General features: G+C 38.1%; 1 protein-coding gene across 1 annotated transcript; it reads left to right on the forward strand.

Annotated features, from left to right (window-relative positions):
* The first annotated feature begins 17,142 nt into the window (after positions 1-17,142).
* LOC143208953 (uncharacterized) lies at positions 17,143-22,371 on the forward strand. Its single transcript, XM_076423966.1, has one exon. It carries the CDS (start codon positions 17,143-17,145, stop codon positions 22,369-22,371), a length of 5,229 nt encoding a protein of 1,742 aa, XP_076280081.1.

The raw sequence follows: 22,371 nt of genomic DNA on the forward strand, positions 1-22,371 counted from the left end.
CACGTTCAATTTAAAGCAGTGGACATGTTAAAAATATTTAAGGACATCAACGTATTAGTTTCAGCTTAATAGGATAATTAAAAGAAGAATACAATTTATATTTGGCTCATGTGCCGTGCAATCAATGCAAACATTTTTTATTTTGCATAAAGATCCGCAGTGTACTCATGACTCAACTTTGTCGGGCGGCTTCTAAAACAATAGAACAAGATCGCGCGAACGAGTTATCGCGATACCCGAGAATCAACTGTGCGTTCTTATGAAATAGATAATAATAATAATGGTACGTATTTCTTTCATAACTTGTCCATAATGTGATTTTTATATAAGTACATTAGGTATATTCGGCAGACATGTGCATGATCGTTATTTGTATTAAAATTTGAAATAATGCACGTTTCACGTGAAAAAATTATAAGAAAATATTTACAACGTGGTATGTAATAAGTTATGATAACTTTTCAGTGGGTGATGTTTTTATTAACTGTTAAGTAACCTACTTAACTATCATTAATCTTACACAAATTCTTTAAAGATAATATATAGTATACAATATAAAATAAAATAGAAATTAACTTAAAATAAAATCATATAAAATAAAAAACTAGAGGGTTATTGTTGCTCGCTCGCTTCGCTCGCTCGCGAGTAGGGTTGTTTTGCTCGCTCGCTTTGCTCGCTCGCTTTGCTCGCTCGCGGATAGGACTGCTCTTGCGAAAGGGTTAGTGGTACGCATGGCTAGTAGTACCTATAGGTATTAATGTTTTTTTTAAATTTGGTGTGTGACTCTCCACGAGCCACACAAAGAACTTCCCGATTCGTTAGTTGCAGTATATTATTATCATTATTAAGTGTACGTTTTAAGAAGATTATACGTTTTCAGGGAAATTCAATAGTTTTCTACTTATCAAAATGTTTGCTATATGGCGTCACATTAAACCAACATCGTATGCTCGTTGCTCGCTTGGTTCCTTGTTATAGCATACTAATGTTGCAAAATAAATTGTCTTAATTAGTTTTTCGCAAACGATACAACTCCTCATTATCCGGGTTTGCAGTAGTGATCTTGGTTTTCTTCGATACTGTTAATTTAAATTGTCCCAAAATATATAAACTGCGCTCAATTTTGAAACTCTGCTCAGTGCTACATACAACATTTGTAAAGTTCGCCTTTCTGATTTTTTAAAATCCAAACATACTTTCTCGTATGTTTGTCCCTGACTTTTATGAATTGTAATCGCTTCTGCAGGAACCACTGGAAATTGACTACGTGTGATTTGATATTTTTCCTCACTCGACATATTTACTTGATTCGATATTTTTATTATTGGTGTAAAATTTTGATCAATATTTGTGCATTTTTCATATAATCACGATAACGAGTTCTTACTTTCACTCCTACTCTGGCCAATTGAAAATCTAACCACAATATAGACGGAATTTTAGTATTTTCTTGAAAAGTAATAAATTTTAATATTCCGCATGTGTGCTCCATTAATCAATCCGTTTTCAACATCAATGTTATTAATAATTATCATATAGTTTATATTAATTTTCAATTTAATCTCAGTTAATAATTCGTTTTGAACTGATTGTTTTTTTAAAGATTGTAATATAAATTTTTTTTGTACTTTCATCGATATTCTTTGAAAATGTTTTCTCGCGAGTAGAGATGATTAACTCACTCTTGCATTGGGATAATTTTCGATTATTGTAAGCGGAAACATCATCGTAAGGTACAAAAAAAAATTTTTAAAAAATTTTTTTTTTTAAATTTTAAAGAAATCGAAAAAAATTTTTTTGTGTAATTATGTTTGTTTCTTCGGTGGAAACTTTCCGTTCTCTCGTATAAATTGCATTGTTGAATGAACTTCTTTCGAAAAAACTAAAAAAACTAAAAAACTACTTGACCAAAATGGACCAAAATCTAATCAGCTCTAAGTTACAGCGGGGCATATCGATTGCATCATTCATCATCCTGATCGCGTTGTTACTTTTTCTGAAAACGTTAACGAAAAATTTGTGTACATAGAAACGGCCATACGCGCGCGCGCGCGCGCACACACACACACACACACACACACGAACATTTTGCTGAAAATAGCCTAAAATGACTGCAATGACCATGAAACGTGAAGATCTGCTAAAAAATCGATTTTCGATTTTCGGGGTCATTACAATAACTTCCCTATAAAATCGGGAAGTTAATTATATAGAGCCTATAAATAATACAGAATAAAATATAAACACGAAATATAATACGTATAATGTTTATATTTATATTTCGTTTTTAATTATTGCCATACTTTACCATATTGTAATCTTCTAGGTGTATTGTATAACTTCCGTAAAGACATTTTAATGATATTATCGATACATATCTAAGTTCATTCGGAGAAAATTCGTTAAAAAGCTAGAAATATTGTCTTTTAAGTTTTTCACATGAAAAGTGCATTATTCAAGCTTTAATACAAATAAAGAGCAGGCACGCGTTTGGCGAATATACCTAATGTAGTTATAAAAAAACCAAGTATATTAAAAATCACGTTATAAGTAAAGAAAGAAAACCATTATTACCATTATCTATGTCATAAGAACGCAGAGTATTTGAATCTCGGATAACGTAATAACTCGTCCGCCCGAACTTGTTCGATTCTTTTCGTACCCGCCCGACGAATTCGAAGTCGAATCGAAGGGCCGCCGCCGGACTTTCTGCGACCCGACCCGACTCGAACCCGAACATCGAGCGGCCCGCACATCCCTAAATTATTTATAATTATAAATATATTATATTAAATGACCTATATTATAATAACCTATATTAGGTAATTATTATCACACTTTAAATAAGTAAATATGGCTCAAATTATGCCGTATTTAGGCTCATTTTAATTAGAAGGATCTCACAAATACGTTGGTAATTCCGTAAAAAAGATTGAAAAATAAAAAACTTTCCTATGTGCATTGATGTAATCGGTACGCAGCCTTTTGAACTGTGTCGGCTGCCTCGTACCTCAGTCCCTCTTTGTCGTTTACGAGCTGTCGTAAAAAAGTTCTGGTACATATGTTGATAGTCTAAAAATATGATCAATGCTATTTTTCAATTTCTCTAAAAAACCTGTATTTGTCGAATTTTTGCGTGTTTTTCACTTTGTGTAATTAACATTTTGAACCAAAAAATCGGGAAAAAATCTCAAATATCAATTTCAATTAAATGCAATTATATGATTAAATTAATGCAAGTAAATGGGGAAAATTGACCGAAAATTGAATGGCACAACGGCTGTTTAAATAATTCGAAGGACTATCTCGTCCGGCTAGGCCCTTCATTCCAAATTGTAATATTCCAATATTCCAATATCATTTTAAATATATTCAAGTACTATTTAAAACTATTAATGAGTTTTAACAACAAAATATTTTAAATGGAAAACTAAATTTTGACATATAAGATAAGATTATAGCAAGCTTGCTATAAATGTCGAAAACTCGAGTCTGGCCAGAGACATTCAATTTTCAGGAAACACTATTCTATGATGACGAACGGAGAAAAGGGAAGTGAAACTCGGGGGCTTCGGTCGCCGTGGAGTGGAGTGAAACATTGTAACATGATACGGGTCGGGTCGGGTATATCGGTGTGAGACTACTAATCAAACAACAAAGCTTAATTATTTATCATTATTTTTTTATAGGATTTTCCTTAACATATTTGGTAAATTTTGTTTCTTTTTATGAAAATGATACCAAAATTATATAATTCCGATGATATTTGCTTATGCAATGAGCGACGCAAGTTTCGGACACAAAGAAGGACAGCGTCGGGAAAAAAAGAGACGCGGAGAGTCCTTATTCTTTTAAGATTTCGACTTCGACTTCGTCTGCTAGCTCTTCGTCTCGTCGCACAATGTACTCATAAATGAATCATGTTTCAGGAAGTGGTTCAGTTCAGAATGAAATAAAATAATGTTACACGCACTTTTTAAATAGCGTCATATATGGTGCAAGAAATATTCGTATAGAGTCAAATAGAATTATTTTTTTAGATATCTTCGTACGAAATACTGCCTCTAAATAACATTGTATGGATAGGAGCCGTCGAAAATTAGTTTAATTAGTTAATACTTTTATCTTGTTTCTACCTCTACTTTAATAATTGCAGTCAATAATGCTGTCGAGCATTACAAGTATGGGATAAATAAGTAAAAAAATTAATTTTCTGTTTCCTACTAAGGATCTTAATAAGAACGATTGAATTTTGTCATTACACAACATAACAAAATATTTTTTAAGAATCATTATTTTATATATAACGCAATAATGTTCAAATTACTTTTAAATTCCAATACATTTGTAGAATATTACGTAGTAATTACTTCCATTTTTCCTACATCTATAAACTATCGATTATATTGTAAACAATTATTACAATGGTGATAATAAGGAAAATAAGAATGCAATAAGAGAATTATATATAGTATTATAAGGCAATTACAGAATAGGTAATGTCAGCATTCTACTATATCATTCTTCTTCAACTTGACGAATATCTCGTCGATTGTGGAACTTTTACCGCTGTGGTATATCAGATCACTGTAACTTTCCCGTTATCCCCGCGCCCACTCGCGCCCACTTACCGGTCCCGCGGAATAACACAGGGGCTGGCAGTCTTTAATAGTATCTCGTCGGTGCTGGCAGTCTTTAATAGTATCTCGTCGGTGACCATACCACCGACGAGATACTGTTAAAGACTGCCAGCCCCTGTGTTATTCCGCGGGACCGGTAAGTGGGCGCGAGTGGGCGCGGGGATAACGGGAAAGTTACAGTGATCTGATATACCACAGCGGTAAAAGTTCCACAATCGACGAGATTTTCGTCAAGTTGAAGAAGAATGATATAGTAGAATGCTGACATTACCTATTCTGTAATTGCCTTATAATACTATATATAATTCTCTTATTGCATTCTTATTTTCCTTATTATCACCATTGTAATAATTGTTTACAATATAATCGATAGTTTATAGATGTAGGAAAAATGGAAGTAATTACTACGTAATATTCTACAAATGTATTGGAATTTAAAAGTAATTTGAACATTATTGCGTTATACATATATAAAATAATGATTCTTAAAAAATATTTTGTTATGTTGTGTAATGACAAAATTCAATCGTTCTTATTAAGATCCTTAGTAGGAAACAGAAAATTAATTTTTTTACTTATTTATCCCATACTTGTAATGCTCGACAGCATTATTGACTGCAATTATTAAAGTAGAGGTAGTAACAAGATAAAAGTATTAACTAATTAAACTAATTTTCGACGGCTCCTATCCATACAATGTTATTTAAAGGCAGTATTTCGTACGAAGATATCTAAAAAAATAATTCTATTTGACTCTATACGAATATTTCTTGCACCATGACGCTATTTAAAAAGTGCGTGTAACATTATTTTATTTCATTCTGAACTGAACCACTTCCTGAAACATGATTCATTTATGAGTACATTGTGCGACGAGGCGAAGAGCTAGCAGACGAAGTCGAAGTCGAAATCTTAAAAGAATAAGGACTTTCCGCGTCTATTTTTTTCCCGACGCTGTCCTTCATTGTGTCCGAAACTTGCGTCGCTCATCGCATAAGCAAATATCATCGGAATTGTATAATTTTGGTATCATTTTCATAAAAAGAAACAAAATTCACCAAATATGTTAAGGAAAATCCTATAAAAAAGTAAGGATAAATAATTAAGCTTTGTTGTTTGATTAGTAGTCTCACACCGATATACCCCACCCGACCCGTATCATGTTACAATGTTTCACTCCATTCCACGGCGACCGAAGCCCTCGAGCTTCACTTCCCTTTTCTCCGTTCGTCATCATAGAATAGTGTTTCCTGAAAATTGAAAGTCTCATATCTGGCCAGACTCGAGTTTTCGACATTTATAGCAAGCTTGCTATAATCTTATCTTATATGTCAAAATTTAGTTTTCTATTTAAAATATTTTGTTGTTAAAACTCATTAATAGTTTTAAATAGTACTTGAATATATGTATTTAAAATGATATTGGAATATTGGAATATTACAATTTGGAATGAAGGGCCCAGCCGGACGAGGTAGTCCTTCGAATTATTTAAACAGCCGTTGTGCCATTCAATTTTCGGTCCATTTTCCCCATTTACTTGCATTAATTTAATCATATAATTGCATTTAATTGAAATTGATATTTGAGATTTTTTCCCGATTTTTTGGTTCAAAATGTTAATTACATAAAGTGAAAAACACGCAAAAATTCGACAAATGCAGGTTTTTTAGAGAAATTGAAAAATAGCATTGATCATATTTTTAGACTATCAACATATGTACCAGAACTTTTTTTACGACAGCTCGTAAACGACAAAGAGGGACTGAGGTACGAGGCAGCCGACACAGTTCAAAAGGCTCCGTACCGATTACATCAATGCACATAGGAAAGTTTTTTATTTTTCAATCTTTTTTACGGAATTACCAACGTATTTGTGAGATCCTTCTAATTAAAATGAGCCTAAATACGGCATAATTTGAGCCATATTTACTTATTTAAAGTGTGATAATAATTACCTAATATAGGTTATTATAATATAGGTCATTTAATATAATATATTTATAATTATAAATAATTTAGGGATGTGCGGGCCGCTCGATGTTCGGGTTCGAGTCGGGTCGGGTCGCAGAAAGTCCGGCGGCGGCCCTTCGATTCGACTTCGAATTCGTCGGGCGGGTACGAAAAGAATCGAACAAGTTCGGGCGGACGAGTTATTGCGTTATCCGAGATTCAAATACTCTGCGTTCTTATGACATAGATAATGGTAATAATGGTTTTCTTTCTTTACTTATAACGTGATTTTTAATATACTTGGTTTTTTTATAACTACATTAGGTATATTCGCCAAACGCGTGCCTGCTCTTTATTTGTATTAAAGCTTGAATAATGCACGTTTCATGTAAAAAACTTAAAAGACAATATTTCTAGCTTTTTAACGAATTTTCTCCGAATGAACTTAGATATGTATCGATAATATCATTAAAATATCCTTACGGAAGTTATACAATACACCTAGAAGATTACAATATGGTAAAGTATGGCAATAATTAAAACCGAAATATAAATATAAACATTATACGTATTATATTTCGTGTTTATATTTTATTCTGTATTATCTATAGGCTCTATATAATTAACTTCCCGATTTTATAGGGAAGTTATTGTAATGACCCCGAAAATCGAAAATCGATTTTTTAGCAGATCTTCACGTTTCATGGTCATTGCAGTCATTTTAGACTATTTTCAGCAAAATGTTCGTATATGTGTGTGTGTGTGTGTGTGTGTGCGCGCGTATGGCCGTTTCTATGTAATCAAATTTTTCGTTAACGTTTTCAGAAAAAGTAACAACGCGATCAGGATGATGAATGATGCAATCGATATGCCCCGCTGTAACTTAGAGCTGATTAGATTTTGGTCCATTTTGGTCAAGTAGTTTTTTTAGTTTTTTCGAAAGAAGTTCATTCAACAATGCAATTTATACGAGAGAACGGAAAGTTTCCACCGAAGAAACAAACGTAATTACACAAAAAAATTTTTTTCGATTTCTTTAAAATTTAAAAAAAAAAATTTTTTTTAAATTTTTTTTTGTACCTTACGATGATGTTTCCGCTTACAATAATCGAAAATTATCCCAATGCAAGAGTGAGTTAATCATCTCTACTCGCGAGAATACATTTTCAAAGAATATCGATGAAAGTACAAAAAAAAATTTATATTACAATCTTTAAAAAAACAATCAGTTCAAAACGAATTATTAATTGAGATTAAATTGAAAATTAATATAAACTATATGATAATTATTAATAACATTGATGTTGAAAACGGATTGATTAATGGAGCACACATGCGGAATATTAAAATTTATTACTTTTCAAGAAAATACTAAAATTCCGTCTATATTGTGGTTAGATTTTCAATTGGCCAGAGTAGGAGTGAAAGTAAGAACTCGTTATCGTGATTATATGAAAAATGCACAAATATTGATCAAAATTTTACACCAATAATAAAAATATCGAATCAAGTAAATATGTCGAGTGAGGAAAAATATCAAATCACACGTAGTCAATTTCCAGTGGTTCCTGCTGAAGCGATTACGATTCATAAAAGTCAGGGACAAACATACGAGAAAGTATGTTTGGATTTTAAAAAATCAGAAAGGCGAACTTTACAAATATTGTATGTAGCACTGAGCAGAGTTTCAAAATTGAGCGCAGTTTATATATTTTGGGACAATTTAAATTAACAGTATCGAAGAAAACCAAGATCACTACTGCAAACCCGGATAATGAGGAGTTGTATCGTTTACGAAAAACTAATTAAGACAATTTATTTTGCAACATTAGTATGCTATAACAAGGAACCAAGCGAGCAACGAGCATACGATGTTGGTTTAATGTGACGCCATATATGTAGCAAACATTTTGATAAGTAGAAAACTATTGAATTTCCCTGAAAACGTATAATCTTCTTAAAACGTACACTTAATAATGATAATAATATACTGCAACTAACGAATCGGGAAGTTCTTTGTGTGGCTCGTGGAGAGTCACACACCAAATAAAAAAAAAACATTAATAGCTATAGGTACTACTAGCCATGCGTACCACTAACCCTTTCGCAAGAGCAGTCCTATCCGCGAGCGAGCAAAGCGAGCGAGCAAAAACAACCCTACTCGCGAGCGAGCGAAGCGAGCGAGCAACAATAACCCTCTAGTTTTTTATTTTATATGATTTTATTTTAAGTTAATTTCTATTTTATTTTATATTGTATACTATATATTATCTTTTAAGAATTTGTGTAAGATTAATGATAGTTAAGTAGGTTACTTAACAGTTAATAAAAACATCACCCACTGAAAAGTTATCATAACTTATTACATACCACGTTATAAATATTTTCTTATAATTTTTTCACGTGAAACGTGCATTATTTCAAATTTTAATACAAATAACGATCATGCACATGTCTGCCGAATATACCTAATGTACTTATATAAAAATCACATTATGGACAAGTTATGAAAGAAATACGTACCATTATTATTATTATCTATTTCATAAGAACGCACAGTTGATTCTCGGGTATCGCGATAACTCGTTCGCGCGATCTTGTTCTATTGTTTTAGAAGCCGCCCGACAAAGGTGAGTCATGAGTACACTGCGGATCTTTATGCAAACTAAAAAATGTTTGCATTGATTGCACGGCACATGAGCCAAATATAAATTGTATTCTTCTTTTAATTATCCTATTAAGCTGAAACTAATACATTGATGTCCTTAAATATTTTTAACATGTCCACTGCTTTAAATTGAACGTGTACATTTTTGTCATACATGCATAAAATCCGCAGTCTAGTCATAAGCTTCCCGATGTGTCTGATGTATCGCGTACCCGACTCGAGCCCGATATGCGAAAAACCAAGACAAGGTAATAAAAGTAGTGGTTTTTCCCCCTCCCCAAGTTAGCACAGGGTCCTCGATGTCGAAAACTGAGATTCGACTCCCCAGAGTACCCCTAAATGACGTGTCAAAATTTCATTAAGTTCGGAATACTTTGCAGGTAGACGCCTTTTTTCGACCTGCCGACTGGACTATATGAAAAAACTTGACGACACTGAGGAAAATGAAAAATTGAATAACTCCAAGAAAAATGGAAAACTTAATGACTCCGAGAAAAATAAAGAACTTACTGACTCTGAGGAAATAGAAACCTTTGATAACTCTCAGTTAATAAGCTGTCTTCAATGCCTCTTAAAAATGCAATTAATCGCATGTAGCGATTGATCAGGTGTTTCTCTCTCTATATTAAAAAATATTTAAAAATCCTTTGACAAATCTGTTTTGTGGCGTCAGGATACTGCTGTCGATATTCCATCACAGTTTGTATAGTATATATTATTTCTCCACTTTGTTTCTATATAAAATTTTAATATGATCCTCCATTAGTTTAACGCCCCGTTCAGCGGTATCATTGACCACCTTCAGTCTATGTTTCAGTCAGTCTACTTATTATTCATAATAACTTCTTTTTCCGATATTTTAACTGTTTTTCTTTTGTAGATTGGAGCGTATTAATGAATTTAGTTAAGGTAGTAGAGAGACTTCCAGGATTGCAAGATATTCATTTACTCATTTCTCGATAATATAAACACGGGGTTTTTCACTAGTCAAAAACGCTAGATAAAACATCGATCTAGGGCGCTATCTGCCTCAAAAGTCCTATTTTTTCGATTACGAGGCGTAATTTTCATTATTCGGCAGCATGTAGCTATGAAAATAGCTATATGCGCAGTTGTATGCTTCCCAATAATGCAAATTACGCCCCTTAATATCTCTGTCAGTTATGTATATATAAAAAAACTCTTCAAATAAAAGTTGTAGTATATAAGGAGGTGGATATAGTATCAGAGAAAAAATTTTTTTTCAAAGTAATTATTTCAAGTTTTCAAAGTCACGGATGTTTTTTCTATCAACAACTGTTTATGCTACATACGGATTCTTAAAGAGAAAAAAGACAAATTCAACGATATATCATAACGTCTATGTATGTAAAGATTTAAAAAATTCAAAATTTTCAAATTTGCTGCGCCTCATTTTCCCATGATCCATTCGGCCCCAAAATTTTTCCAGATCATTTTCTCAACATTTGTTACAATTCTGGTTTACGGGACAAAAAAATTTCATGGTCGAAAAATAAGGTCCACCCTAATGTCCATATACGTAAATTACGAAAAGCAGTAAAGGGTGCTTAACGTCGAAGAAGAAAATCCTGGTAATTAAAACTTAATATGTACTACATTCTACGTTATTAGAATAATTGTAGTTTAATTATGATACATTTTATATCAACATTTTTTATTTACACTTAGAAACGCACTGTCTCGGAAGGAAATGGACATTCGAGAGAAGCAATAAAATTAGAGCATCATCGCAAAAAAAGATGAGTTTGCAATAACCTCAATATTTTATGAAATTCTATTATAATTATAGTTATGACTGTGTTTTTTTATTATAGGAAGACAGAAGATCAAATAAACTTGTGTATGCTAGTATAAAATCAATTTATATATATTATACAATTTATTTTATTATTTGTTTGACAACTAATAAATCTACAAATTGTTTCATAAACTAAAAAATACTTCCTGCATTTTCGTATTCTCCAATCAGTCCAAATAAATACCATCAACCTGTTCTCGATCATATACCAATTTTTATTAATGCAATTATGACAGTAACAAAACGTTTCTATTTAAAATGAATACATATTTTGAACATAGTTTTAACATTTTTAATTTTTTGGAAGGTTAAAAAATGTAATTAAAAAAGTAATGAAAAATAAAAATAAAAAAAAAATCCTCGCTGCACGGGGACCCGAAGGCTAGCTCCAGATTGCGATTCATACGCTCGACGGCTCGACAGTCGAATTTCAGTTTCGTTTCCGTAAGCCGTAAAGCATGGCAACATGGCAAGTTCTAAAAATAGATTGTGGCTCGCACAAGCAGCGCACACGGATATAGTAAAGGTACGCTGGTGAGTGTAGCGCGCGGGCGCGTTGCTAACACGATACCAATACAGTGTCTTCTGCACCGACGAAATGCCGTCGTTGGCCTCCTGTTTCTCACTCCAGTCAGAATATATCCTAGAGGGCGTAAGAGAACACCGAAAAATTCGAATCCCGCCAACTCCCGTAAGGCTGGCAGTCTTTAACAGTATCTCGTCGGTGACCATACCATGCAGCAGCATGTTTTAGCAGGAAACAGAACCTTTACTAGCCTGTGGCATAAATCAGAACTAGCTTCAACCGATGCTTCGTGCGATATAACCATGTATTAGAAATTGCTAAAATTCCATGCGGTAAAACATAATTCTAATAAATTTAATATTAATAAGTAGCTTTTTATTAGAGGAACGCCTGTGGACTTGACATAAAAAGTGTATAGAATTGACATAAAGAGTAATAAAAATAACAATTGCAATCACAATAAACATAATAAAAATTAAAATTGCAATTACAATTAAAATCACAATAAAAAAAGATTAAATGAGTTTAAGTGCCGATACACTATTGTTAACATATAAAAAGTATTAATGAGGAATATAAATATTGTTACTTATTGTGGCTTCTAAATTATTTATAGAATTTATTTTGCATAAAGATCCGCAGTCTGTACTTATCACACACATTTTAAATCAGAATACATAACTTTTTTATGAATGGAGCAAACGACTTCAATTTCTCTGTAAGGCTAGAATAAGAAATGGTTTAGTAAATGATGTCTAAAAAATATGTTGAAAATTAAGTAAAAAATATATTGGAAATTGGAATTGCGAAAAAAATAGTGAAAATTGATTTTTACAACTTCTTTAGCTCGGCCAATAACGAAAGTTTAAGAGATGTGTTTGGTAAGCTCGTATTATTATCTCGTTGATTTGAGTTATAAACGATTAAAAGTTGTAAAAAGGCCGAATGTCATGGAAAATTGCAATTTTTATTCTACGACTTCGAATAAATCCACGAATAATTTTACGAATAAAACCACTATGCACATGCCTTTTTTTAATCGGAATAACGCGACGAAGCAGCCGCGTCACTTACATGAAAGAAATATGAAGAATAAATAAGGTATGCAATTCACTTGTTAATGGTTTCATGCCAATATATCTGGCTGGCCGTCGGCCGTCGGGTTGCCCAGCCGTGTTTATTGCACCACTTGGCCAAGGCTCCCGAGGCCCTGGTCACATCATCGCCCTAGCCAGCAGAGATGGGCAAAAATTGTATTTGAATACAAATTTCGAAGATACTTTCACGAATAAAACCACTAGACACAGTCCGAATTCTGTCGAGTTTAGTCTTTTCTTAATCGGAAGAACCCCACGATCTGGCTCGTGTCACTTTCGTGAGGGCATCACGAAAAATAAACACGTTTTTAGCATTCACTTGTCAGCGGTTTCATGCCGAGCTACCTGGCTGGCCGGGGGATTGCCCGGCCGTGTTTATTGCACCACTTGGCCAAGGCGCCCAAGGCCCTCGTCGATTCGTCGCCCTAGCACAGATGATGGGCAGAAAATGTATTTGAATAAAAATTTCGGGGATACTTTCACGGATAAAACCACTAGAAACAATCCTAATTCTATCGAGTTTAGGCTTTTCTTAATCGGCAGGACGCCACGAATTGGCTCGTGTCACTTTCGTGATGGCGCAGCACGGAAAATAAATAAGTTCAGCATTTACACCTTAGCGGGGGGTTTCATGCCGAACTACCTGGCTGGCCGGGGGATTGCCCGGCCGTGTTTATTGCACCACGCGGCCTAGGCGACTGAGGCACCGATGATGGGCAAAAATATTGAATTAAATACTTTTTCCAAGATATCTTCACGAGTAAAAGCAGTAAGCACTGCCCGAATTCTATCAAGTTTGGACTTTTCTTAATCGGAAGAACGCCACGAACTGGCTCGTGGCACTTTCGTGAGGGCACCACGAAAAATAAACAATAAGTTCATCATTCACTTGTCAGCGGTTTCATGCCGAGCTACCTGGCTGGCCGTCGGGTTACCCGTGTTTATTGCATTACTATTGTGTTGTGCGCTGAGGCCTCAGAACGTGTTCATTCAAGCCTCGAGCTGGCCAAAAGGATCTTGAAGGATCCGAAAGGATCTCTGAATTAGATACAGATACTATTTACAAATGTATCCATCGCTTCGAATCCTTCTGCAGCAGATAGAAAAGTATCTAATTAAATTTTGAAATCAAAATACTTTTGTATCTAAATCCGCGAGTAACTAATTACAAATTTCGTATCTATTATTCGTGATCCGAAATTTGTATTTAATTACATATTTTGTCCAACTCTGCTCCAAAAGACGTCCTTTTGGGACGTATGACGTTCAGACCTAAAACAGACGCAAAAACGACGTCTAAAAAACGTCGTGTGGTATCTGGATACATTCACGATTAGCGTAATTACTAGCAATCAAATTGATTAAACCTTTTGAATTATGTCATATGGCAGAGTATAATATACAGGGTGTCCCAAGACCCCTTCGACTCCGGGAAATGGGAGGTTCCTTAGGTCATTTGAAGCAACATTTTCCTTTGCACCAATGTCAGCCGGGGATTTGCTTAGGAGTTATTAACGAAAAACACGGACCAATCAGAGCGCGACCTATACGCGCGATGGCACGTTCAGCCCGGCGCACAGTGCGGACAAACGTGGCATATCTCACTACACGTGTATATCACGATGTACGATCAATTCCTTTTGCAAAACGTTTTATTAGGTGGTAATTGATATTATTAATCATATAACAATAATTTTTATGCATAAATATTGTTAATTTTTTTTTTTAATTTATTAATTTTATTGTTACATTTTTTTGTGAATAATTACTATTGCATTTACATTAGTAACCAAATTTAGATTTTTATAAAAAATTTTACCATGTTTCGCACTCTCTAGAGTCCCAAAAATCAAATAATATTACATTAGTTGTAAATCAGTGTTGCAATAATAATTCTGTATAATGGAAAATGCTCACCAAGGTATATGCATTCTTTTTACATTTAAGAAAGTAGATTTATTTTTTGTATAAATTTTCAACGGTGGTTTTGTTTATTACTTGCATATAAAACTTCAAATTAACATATCTCGAGAAAGGCAAAAAATATCCTGAGATTTTGACATATTCGGATATATTACTTGTTGTAGTTTAAGAATTTCATAGTTTAGCCTGCAACTAACTGCTACTCTTAATTTTATAAACTTTTTAATAAGTGCCCGTACCTTGCCTTTATGTTGTATTGTGGAAAATTCGTTAATTTCTTTTTAAATTTATTAGTTATATCGTTAAATTTCATTTTCTGCGAATAATTACCAATTCATATACATTCGTAAACAAATTTGGATTTTTGTACAAAATTTTGCCATTTGTCCGCCACAGAAAAATTCAATATTCGTGTATATCAATCATTCATCATCATTTAATCATAATAATCATTTTTATGCATAATACAATTTTGCAATAATTATACAGGGTGGACGATTTATCTGAAGAGATTGAAATATCTCGAGAAACGACAACAAAAAGCAAATCTTGCGATTTTACTGAAATTGATCAATATTTAATCAGAAATGTGCAAGATCACGGGATTGAATGATTCGTTTTGGATCACATTCAAAGTACCGAGGCTGACTCGGATAGCGAATAGCGTTTTGTTAAGTTTGTTAATTTTGTTGATACTATTATAATTTGTCTAAGTTTATTATTATTAATATTAAATATGGTACATTTATTATTAATTCCGTTTTAAATTTGTTAGTTTTTAAAAATATATTTTTGTTTAAATAAAAATTGTTAATTTCTTAATAAATTTATTAATTATATTGGTAAATATCATTTTCTGTAAAAAAATTACCTATATATATATTAATAACCAAATTTGGAGAAGTGCCGAATATTAGGCCATTTGTCCGCACTGTGCGGCGCGCCGAGAGACGAGCGTGGTGTAACGCCGCGATGCCGTAACGAACAAGAGTTTCTCGAGATTATGTGAATCCTCTCCGATTTGGATGAGCTTTGGATATGTTGTCAAGACCATGATTCTGAACAACATTTCCCTTTACAATTTTTGTCGGCCGGCTTTAGTTTACGCGATAAATGTAAAAACTTTTAATTGTAAATCGATCGATTGTACTATCTTTTACCCGATTTGGATGAGCTTTGGATACGTTGTCAAAACCATGATTCTGAACAACATTTCCTTTAGACTTTTTGTCGGTCGCGGAAGAACTTTACTTGTCAATTCATATGGGTGGATCTTTTTACCCGACTTACGGCAACGTTACCCGAACGAGAGAAGAAGCAGAAACTGATTGTATTGAAAACTCACTTATTCAGCCGTAAATCCATTTGCTGCTTCGAAATGTGTGTCACTGGGTCACTCGGTGACGAACTGTACAGATGTCTTCAGGTATACGACAGTACCGAAAGCTAAGGGACGTACGGCCAGGTCGACGAACTGCACAGCCGGTGGTAGAAGGCCTAAGGGATGCGCGGTCAAGTCGACGATCCAGAATTTCAGTTTCACTTTCGAATCGATAAATAATTCGTATGTTTATTTCACACAGATGCCTTGAAATTTTTCCACACTCACAATCACTGTTCACATTTGTCAACACATAGTTATGCACTAATAATAATTGCTTAAACTAATTAAACGATTATTTAATCTAATCACTAGACTGCGGATCTTTATGTAAAATGAAAGTTGGCTGCCGCTATTACAAGGGACAGGAGCCAGACTGTTCGAGATTGGCGCGCGCGAGCGCCATGATGCCCGACGATCTCGGCCGGTCGACAGCGAATCACGACGCGCCCCGCGTGATTTCGCTTGAATGCGATAAAACGGCGTCTGCCATCGAGGCTCGCGCGGGCGAAAGGCCAAGAACGTGATTGGCTAAATCCAGTCTCGATTCTTCTGGAATGTTCTCGAATGCCCAACCGGAATCATCGGAGCATGACGAACTTCCAGAAGGATCGAGACAATAAAAGTGAGAGAGCACCACCGCGCTCTCTCTCTCTCTCTCTGCGACAAACAGCTCAGCTGATCATTACGCAACAAGTGTCAAACCACAGTATATTTTCATTGTTACTTTTCAATCGTTTATTAGTTCTTTCAACATCTGACAATCTTTGTGAACAATAGTGCAAAATACAATTGATTTATTGTAGATCCGACTCCTTTCCATTTAATTCAACATTCAGTCCACTCGTCTCACTTTCAAATCGTACCGTTACACTCATACATTCATCCGCAATAGTTCTCCTCAACTCTTTCTCTTAGAGATCACTTTTCGGTCACACACGCAAAGCCTTTCATTCCTTCGCATTCTCTCAAATCTGATCGAACAAGATCAGACATTGCACATTTTTGGTCCTTCGAGCCGGATACTCCACGTGTCTGGCACCTTCCTTCCAAGGATCTGCAACTTAAAGTCTAGTGTGGTGGTGAATCGGTGAATCTCGTGCTAGAAATCCATTCAGCGAATCAGCCGCATCCTATAATGGATCTCTCGTCCGATGATCTGCTCCACAAACAAAGACTAGTTGGAGGAAAAATCACTCGCCTCATGGACAATTTTAAAAAATCAGTTCCACAAGCAAAGATGACTGAAAGCGATGTTGACACCAGGCTAGAACTCCTTGAAGATTACTGGACACGATTTCAAGAGAACCATGATCTGTTAACGTACCGTCACAAAGCTGCGATCAAGGACAGCGACTACGTCAAGACTGACATGGCTGATGCCGTAGAGGAGGCCTATTTGACGCAGAAGAGCCGGCTTCGCGATTTGGCTAAGGTATTTAGCAAAACCAGCGACGGAAGGACAAACCAGAGTCACGAAGATGTTTCAGGATCCGGATCATCTTCAATCCCGCGTATGCCGCTACCACAATTCAGTGGAGAATATGTAGACTGGCCCTCGTTCAAGGATCGGTTTCTCTCCATGATCGATCGTAAGAAAGGGCTGACTGAGGTAGACAAGCTCCACTACTTGAAGGGCTGTCTCCAGGATCAGGCTGTAGACCTCATAAAGGACCTGCCAACCACCAACGAGAATTATACCAAAGCGTGGAACATACTCATGGAGCACTATGAAAATAAACGCATTCTCGTCCGATCCTGTCTCGATAAGTTGGCAGCGCTCCCCAAGATGAGGGAGAGCTCGGTGCAAGAAATGACCCAAATACAGAAGGGAGTCTCCACCGTCGTCAACACCATGGAAGGGCTAGGAAGACCCATAGATCAAACTGCTGACTGGTTTGTGCATTCCATAGTCAATTTATTTGACCCTACTACCAGGGATAAGTGGGAGGAAAGCGTTACCGTTAACAGTGATCCACCTTCCTATACAACATTGACGAACTTCATGATCAGGCGGCTCCAGATGATGCAGGCTTCACCGAGGCCGTCAGGTTCAGATTCGAGTCAAGCCAAATTCACCAAATCTCGATCAGGTCCGAGTTTCAGCAGAGCTAAACCTACAACCAAAACAGCTCGGATCAATCATGCAGAAAGGAAACAACAGCAGATTACTTGCGTGATATGCTCAAAGGATCACTACCTTATGCATTGCTCGACGTACAAGGAAAGCTCACCTGAAGACCGGAAATCCATTGTGGAAAAACACCAGCTATGCAGGAACTGTCTTGGCAATCACACCACTGCTACTTGTCCATCGAAGAAGGGCTGTTTCAAGTGCGGAGAACGGCACCATACGACGATCCATGGGGCAATCAAGGACGTCTCCACGCCCGAAAGGACAACCCACCATGCACAGGATTGCCGTAACAGAACGGGTGAAGTATTGTTAGCCACTGCAATGATACATGTTTCAGATCGTTTCGGCCGACGTCAAACAGTCAGAGCGCTCATCGATCAGGGATCCGAGATAACGATGATAAGCGAAGGACTAGCACAAAGGCTCCAACTACCTCGCACTGCAGCTACAGTTGACATTTTTGGAGTCGGAGGACAACAGCTCGCGAAAGCTCGTGGCAAAGTGACGCTTGACATCTCGGCCTCCAAGAGGGACGATCCCATCAAGGTCACGGCAGTGATCTTGTCCAGACTCTCAACGTACACTCACGGCAGGGCCAAACTGAATCAAGAATGGGTACACTTGAGAGGGTTGCAACTGGCGGATCCTTCACCAGGAAACGAGGCACCCATTGAGGTCTTGATCGGTGCCGATGTCTACCCTGCAGTGATAAAGGAGGGTGTTAAAAGGGGAGCTCTGAATCAGCCAGTTGGTCAACTCACCATATTCGGTTGGATCATCACTGGGATGACAGGAACATCGTCCAGCTCGGTGCACGCACAAGTGCATCAGACAACCACTGGTGACAGCCTGAGCTCGCTCGTACGAAGATTTTGGGAGCAGGAGGATCTCTCAGATGCAGCCTCGCCATGGACAGCAGATGAGCAAGAGTGCGAACACCATTACGCAACCACTCACTCACGTACACTAGAAGGTCGATACCAGGTGAGACTTCCCTTTAAAACTCACGTAGCTATCACTTCTGGTTCAAGATCAGCAGCTTGGCATTCGCTCAGAAGGATGGAGCTGCGGTTCAGCAAGGACAAGGAGTTCAAGGACCAGTATTGCGATTTCTTGAACCAACACAGTCAACTTGGTCACATGTCCCTGGTAGAAGGATCCTCAAGTGAGAACCAGACTCACTACCTTCCACATCACGGGGTCCTGAAACCAAGTAGCACCACAACCAAATTGAGAGTGGTCTTTAACGGTTCGTGGTCGGAGCCAGCACAACCGTCTCTCAATGATACTCTCCATGTGGGCCCGAACCTGCTGCCTGCACTCTCTGACGTCATCCTAAGATGGCGTAAACACCAATACGTTGTAACAGCCGATGTTACTAAAATGTACAGGCAGATATTAGTACATCCAGATGACCGAGACGTACAACGCATCCTCTGGAGACATTCTGAAAGTCAACCAGTACGTGAGTATCGACTGAACACAGTTACTTACGGACTCTCGTGTGCTCCATATCTAGCTGTGCGTACACTGCGTCAACTGGCGGAAGATGGAGGCTCACAGTTTCCCAAGGGTGCACTGGCCATCAAACGGGATGCATATGTCGATGACATCCTCACTGGAGCTGATACAATCACAGCATTGAAGGAAACTGCCGATCAACTTCAACAGCTGTGCATGGCGGGCGGCTTTCCTCTCCAAAAGTGGGCGTCAAACGTAACCGATTTGCAACAGGTCACTAAGGAGAAGGTCGAGGGTCCATCTACGCAGTCAACATTGCTCATAAGCAAAGAGGAAGAGCGCAAAACATGGACAGACTGCACTCATACTGCCCTTGGACTACACTGGTCACCGCACAAAGACACATTCCAATACTCCATCACCGATGCCGAAGTACAACCTCCAACCAAACGCAGCATTGTGTCAAAGACAGCACAATTATTTGATCCGCTAGGATGGTTGACACCTGTCATAGTGCGCTCTAAAATAGCCATTCAATCAACATGGCTACTAGGACTTGAATGGGACACTCCCCTTCCTTCGTGGCTGGCTGACGACTGGGCATCATTCTGCGCTGAACTGAAGCTTCTCGAAAGGGTGAGAATACCTCGCCCTCTGTCTTGCAGCGCACATCCCACGCAGAGGGAAATGCATGGCTTTGCTGACGCTTCAGAACGAGCCTATGCGGCAGTCCTCTATCTGAGGACGAAAGAGGAAGATGAGCAGTGGAAGGTCACACTGATCACGGCGAAAAGCAAGGTGGCGCCATTAAAACAGGTCTCCTTACCACGCTTGGAACTCTGTGCAGCACATCTCCTCGCACGATTAGCACAGAAAACCGCCACAACACTGGAATTCACCAACACCACGATGCACTTATGGTCGGATTCCACAGTTGCCCTCGGATGGATTCAGGCACATCCAAGCAGGTGGAAAACCTATGTAGCGAACAGAGTGGCGGACATCCAGCGCAGAGTTCCCGAGGCACAATGGCACCATGTAGCTGGCGTTGAAAACCCAGCTGACTGCGCCTCTCGAGGGCTCTCACCGTCTCAACTGCTGCACTTGTCGTTGTGGTGGACGGGCCCCGAATTCCTTCAGCATACTGAGCACTTTGCTGCAACGCAACCGGACAACCATGATCAGTTACCAGAAGAAAGGGGACCAACAGTTGCTGCTGTCAATAAATCAGAAAGGAATGGCGAGGACAATGACATCTTGACGAGATTCTCGTCATATACAAAACTGTTACGGGTCACCGCATGGTGTTTACGGTGGCTCAGAAGGCGACGCAACACTTCACCAGCCACAACCAGCACCAACCCCTCCAGCAATGGTCAGTCCTCAGCCCTGTCAGCAACAGAAATCGATGAGGCTGAGAAAACCTGGATTCAGCTAGTCCAGAAAACCTACTTTAAGGAGGAAATGAGAATGTTAGCTGCGGGAACAAGCTTACAGTCAAGGAGCATTCTCTCACCTCTGTCAGCTGTAATTAGTAGCGACAATTTGCTACGAGTCGGAGGTCGCCTGAGAAAGGCCCATCTAAATCCAGATGAAGCACACCCTATCATCCTGCCTCCTGATTCCCTCTTTACAGAACTTTACACTGTTCACAGCCATCTCAAGACGTTGCATGGAGGAGTGCAAGCCACGCTAGGAGCCATACGTCAAAGGTTCTGGATTCCAAAGGGGCGGTCAAGGGTCAAGGCAGCGATCCGTAGATGCGTTACTTGTCTGAGATGGCGGGCGGAACCAGGTCGACAATTGATGGGTCAATTGCCAGAGCACCGAGTCACTCCGGCTCGACCATTCCATTCGACCGGAGTGGACTACGCAGGCCCCATCTGGTTGCGGACATCACCTGGGCGTGGCCACAAGGCAACCAAGGCCTTCTTCGCCGTCTTCATTTGTATGGTAACCAAGGCCGTACATCTTGAAGTGGTGTCCAGCTATTCGTCCGAGGCATTCCTGGCTGCCTTCCGGCGGTTCATCTCGCGGCGAGGTCACTGTGCCCACTTGTACAGTAACTGTGGTACGAACTTCCTGGGAGCAGATCGGGAGTTGCGCCGCTTGTTCACCGCCAGCTGCCTCGAAAACAGAAACATCAGAGATGAGATGGGCAACCTCCGTACTCAGTGGCATTTCAACCCACCAGCTGCGCCTCATTTCGGTGGATTGTGGGAGGCCGCAGTCAAGTCGACCAAACATCACCTTCGGCGAACAGTAGGGGAGGCTCGCCTCACGTATGAGGAGATGTCGACTCTCCTCTCTCAAATCGAGGCCTGCCTTAATTCAAGGCCACTAGCTGCTCTTTCTGATGATCCGTCAGACTTAACAGCATTAACCCCAGGGCATTTTCTTGTAGGCACCGCCTTGAATGCACTTCCGGAACCGTCACTGGTGGATCAGGAAGTCAACCGGCTGACACGATGGCAGCTGGTAACCCATATGCGAGATCACTTTTGGTTGAGGTGGCAACGAGAGTACTTGCATGGACTCACCACTCGATCAAAATGGCGCCGCCCACAGGAGAACATCATGCCTGGTCGTCTGTGTATCATCTCAGGAGAAACAACACCACCATCTCAATGGCCACTTGCTCGAGTGAAGGAAGTGCATCCAGGAAGCGATGGGAAAGTCCGTGTCGTGAAAGCAGTCACTGCAACCTCCGAGTTCGTACGACCGATACACAAACTAATTGTGTTGCCGATTGACGCGAACGATCGATGA

This window comes from Lasioglossum baleicum, chromosome 5 (assembly GCF_051020765.1).
Source record: "Lasioglossum baleicum chromosome 5, iyLasBale1, whole genome shotgun sequence".
Lineage (NCBI taxonomy): Eukaryota > Metazoa > Arthropoda > Insecta > Hymenoptera > Halictidae > Lasioglossum > Lasioglossum baleicum.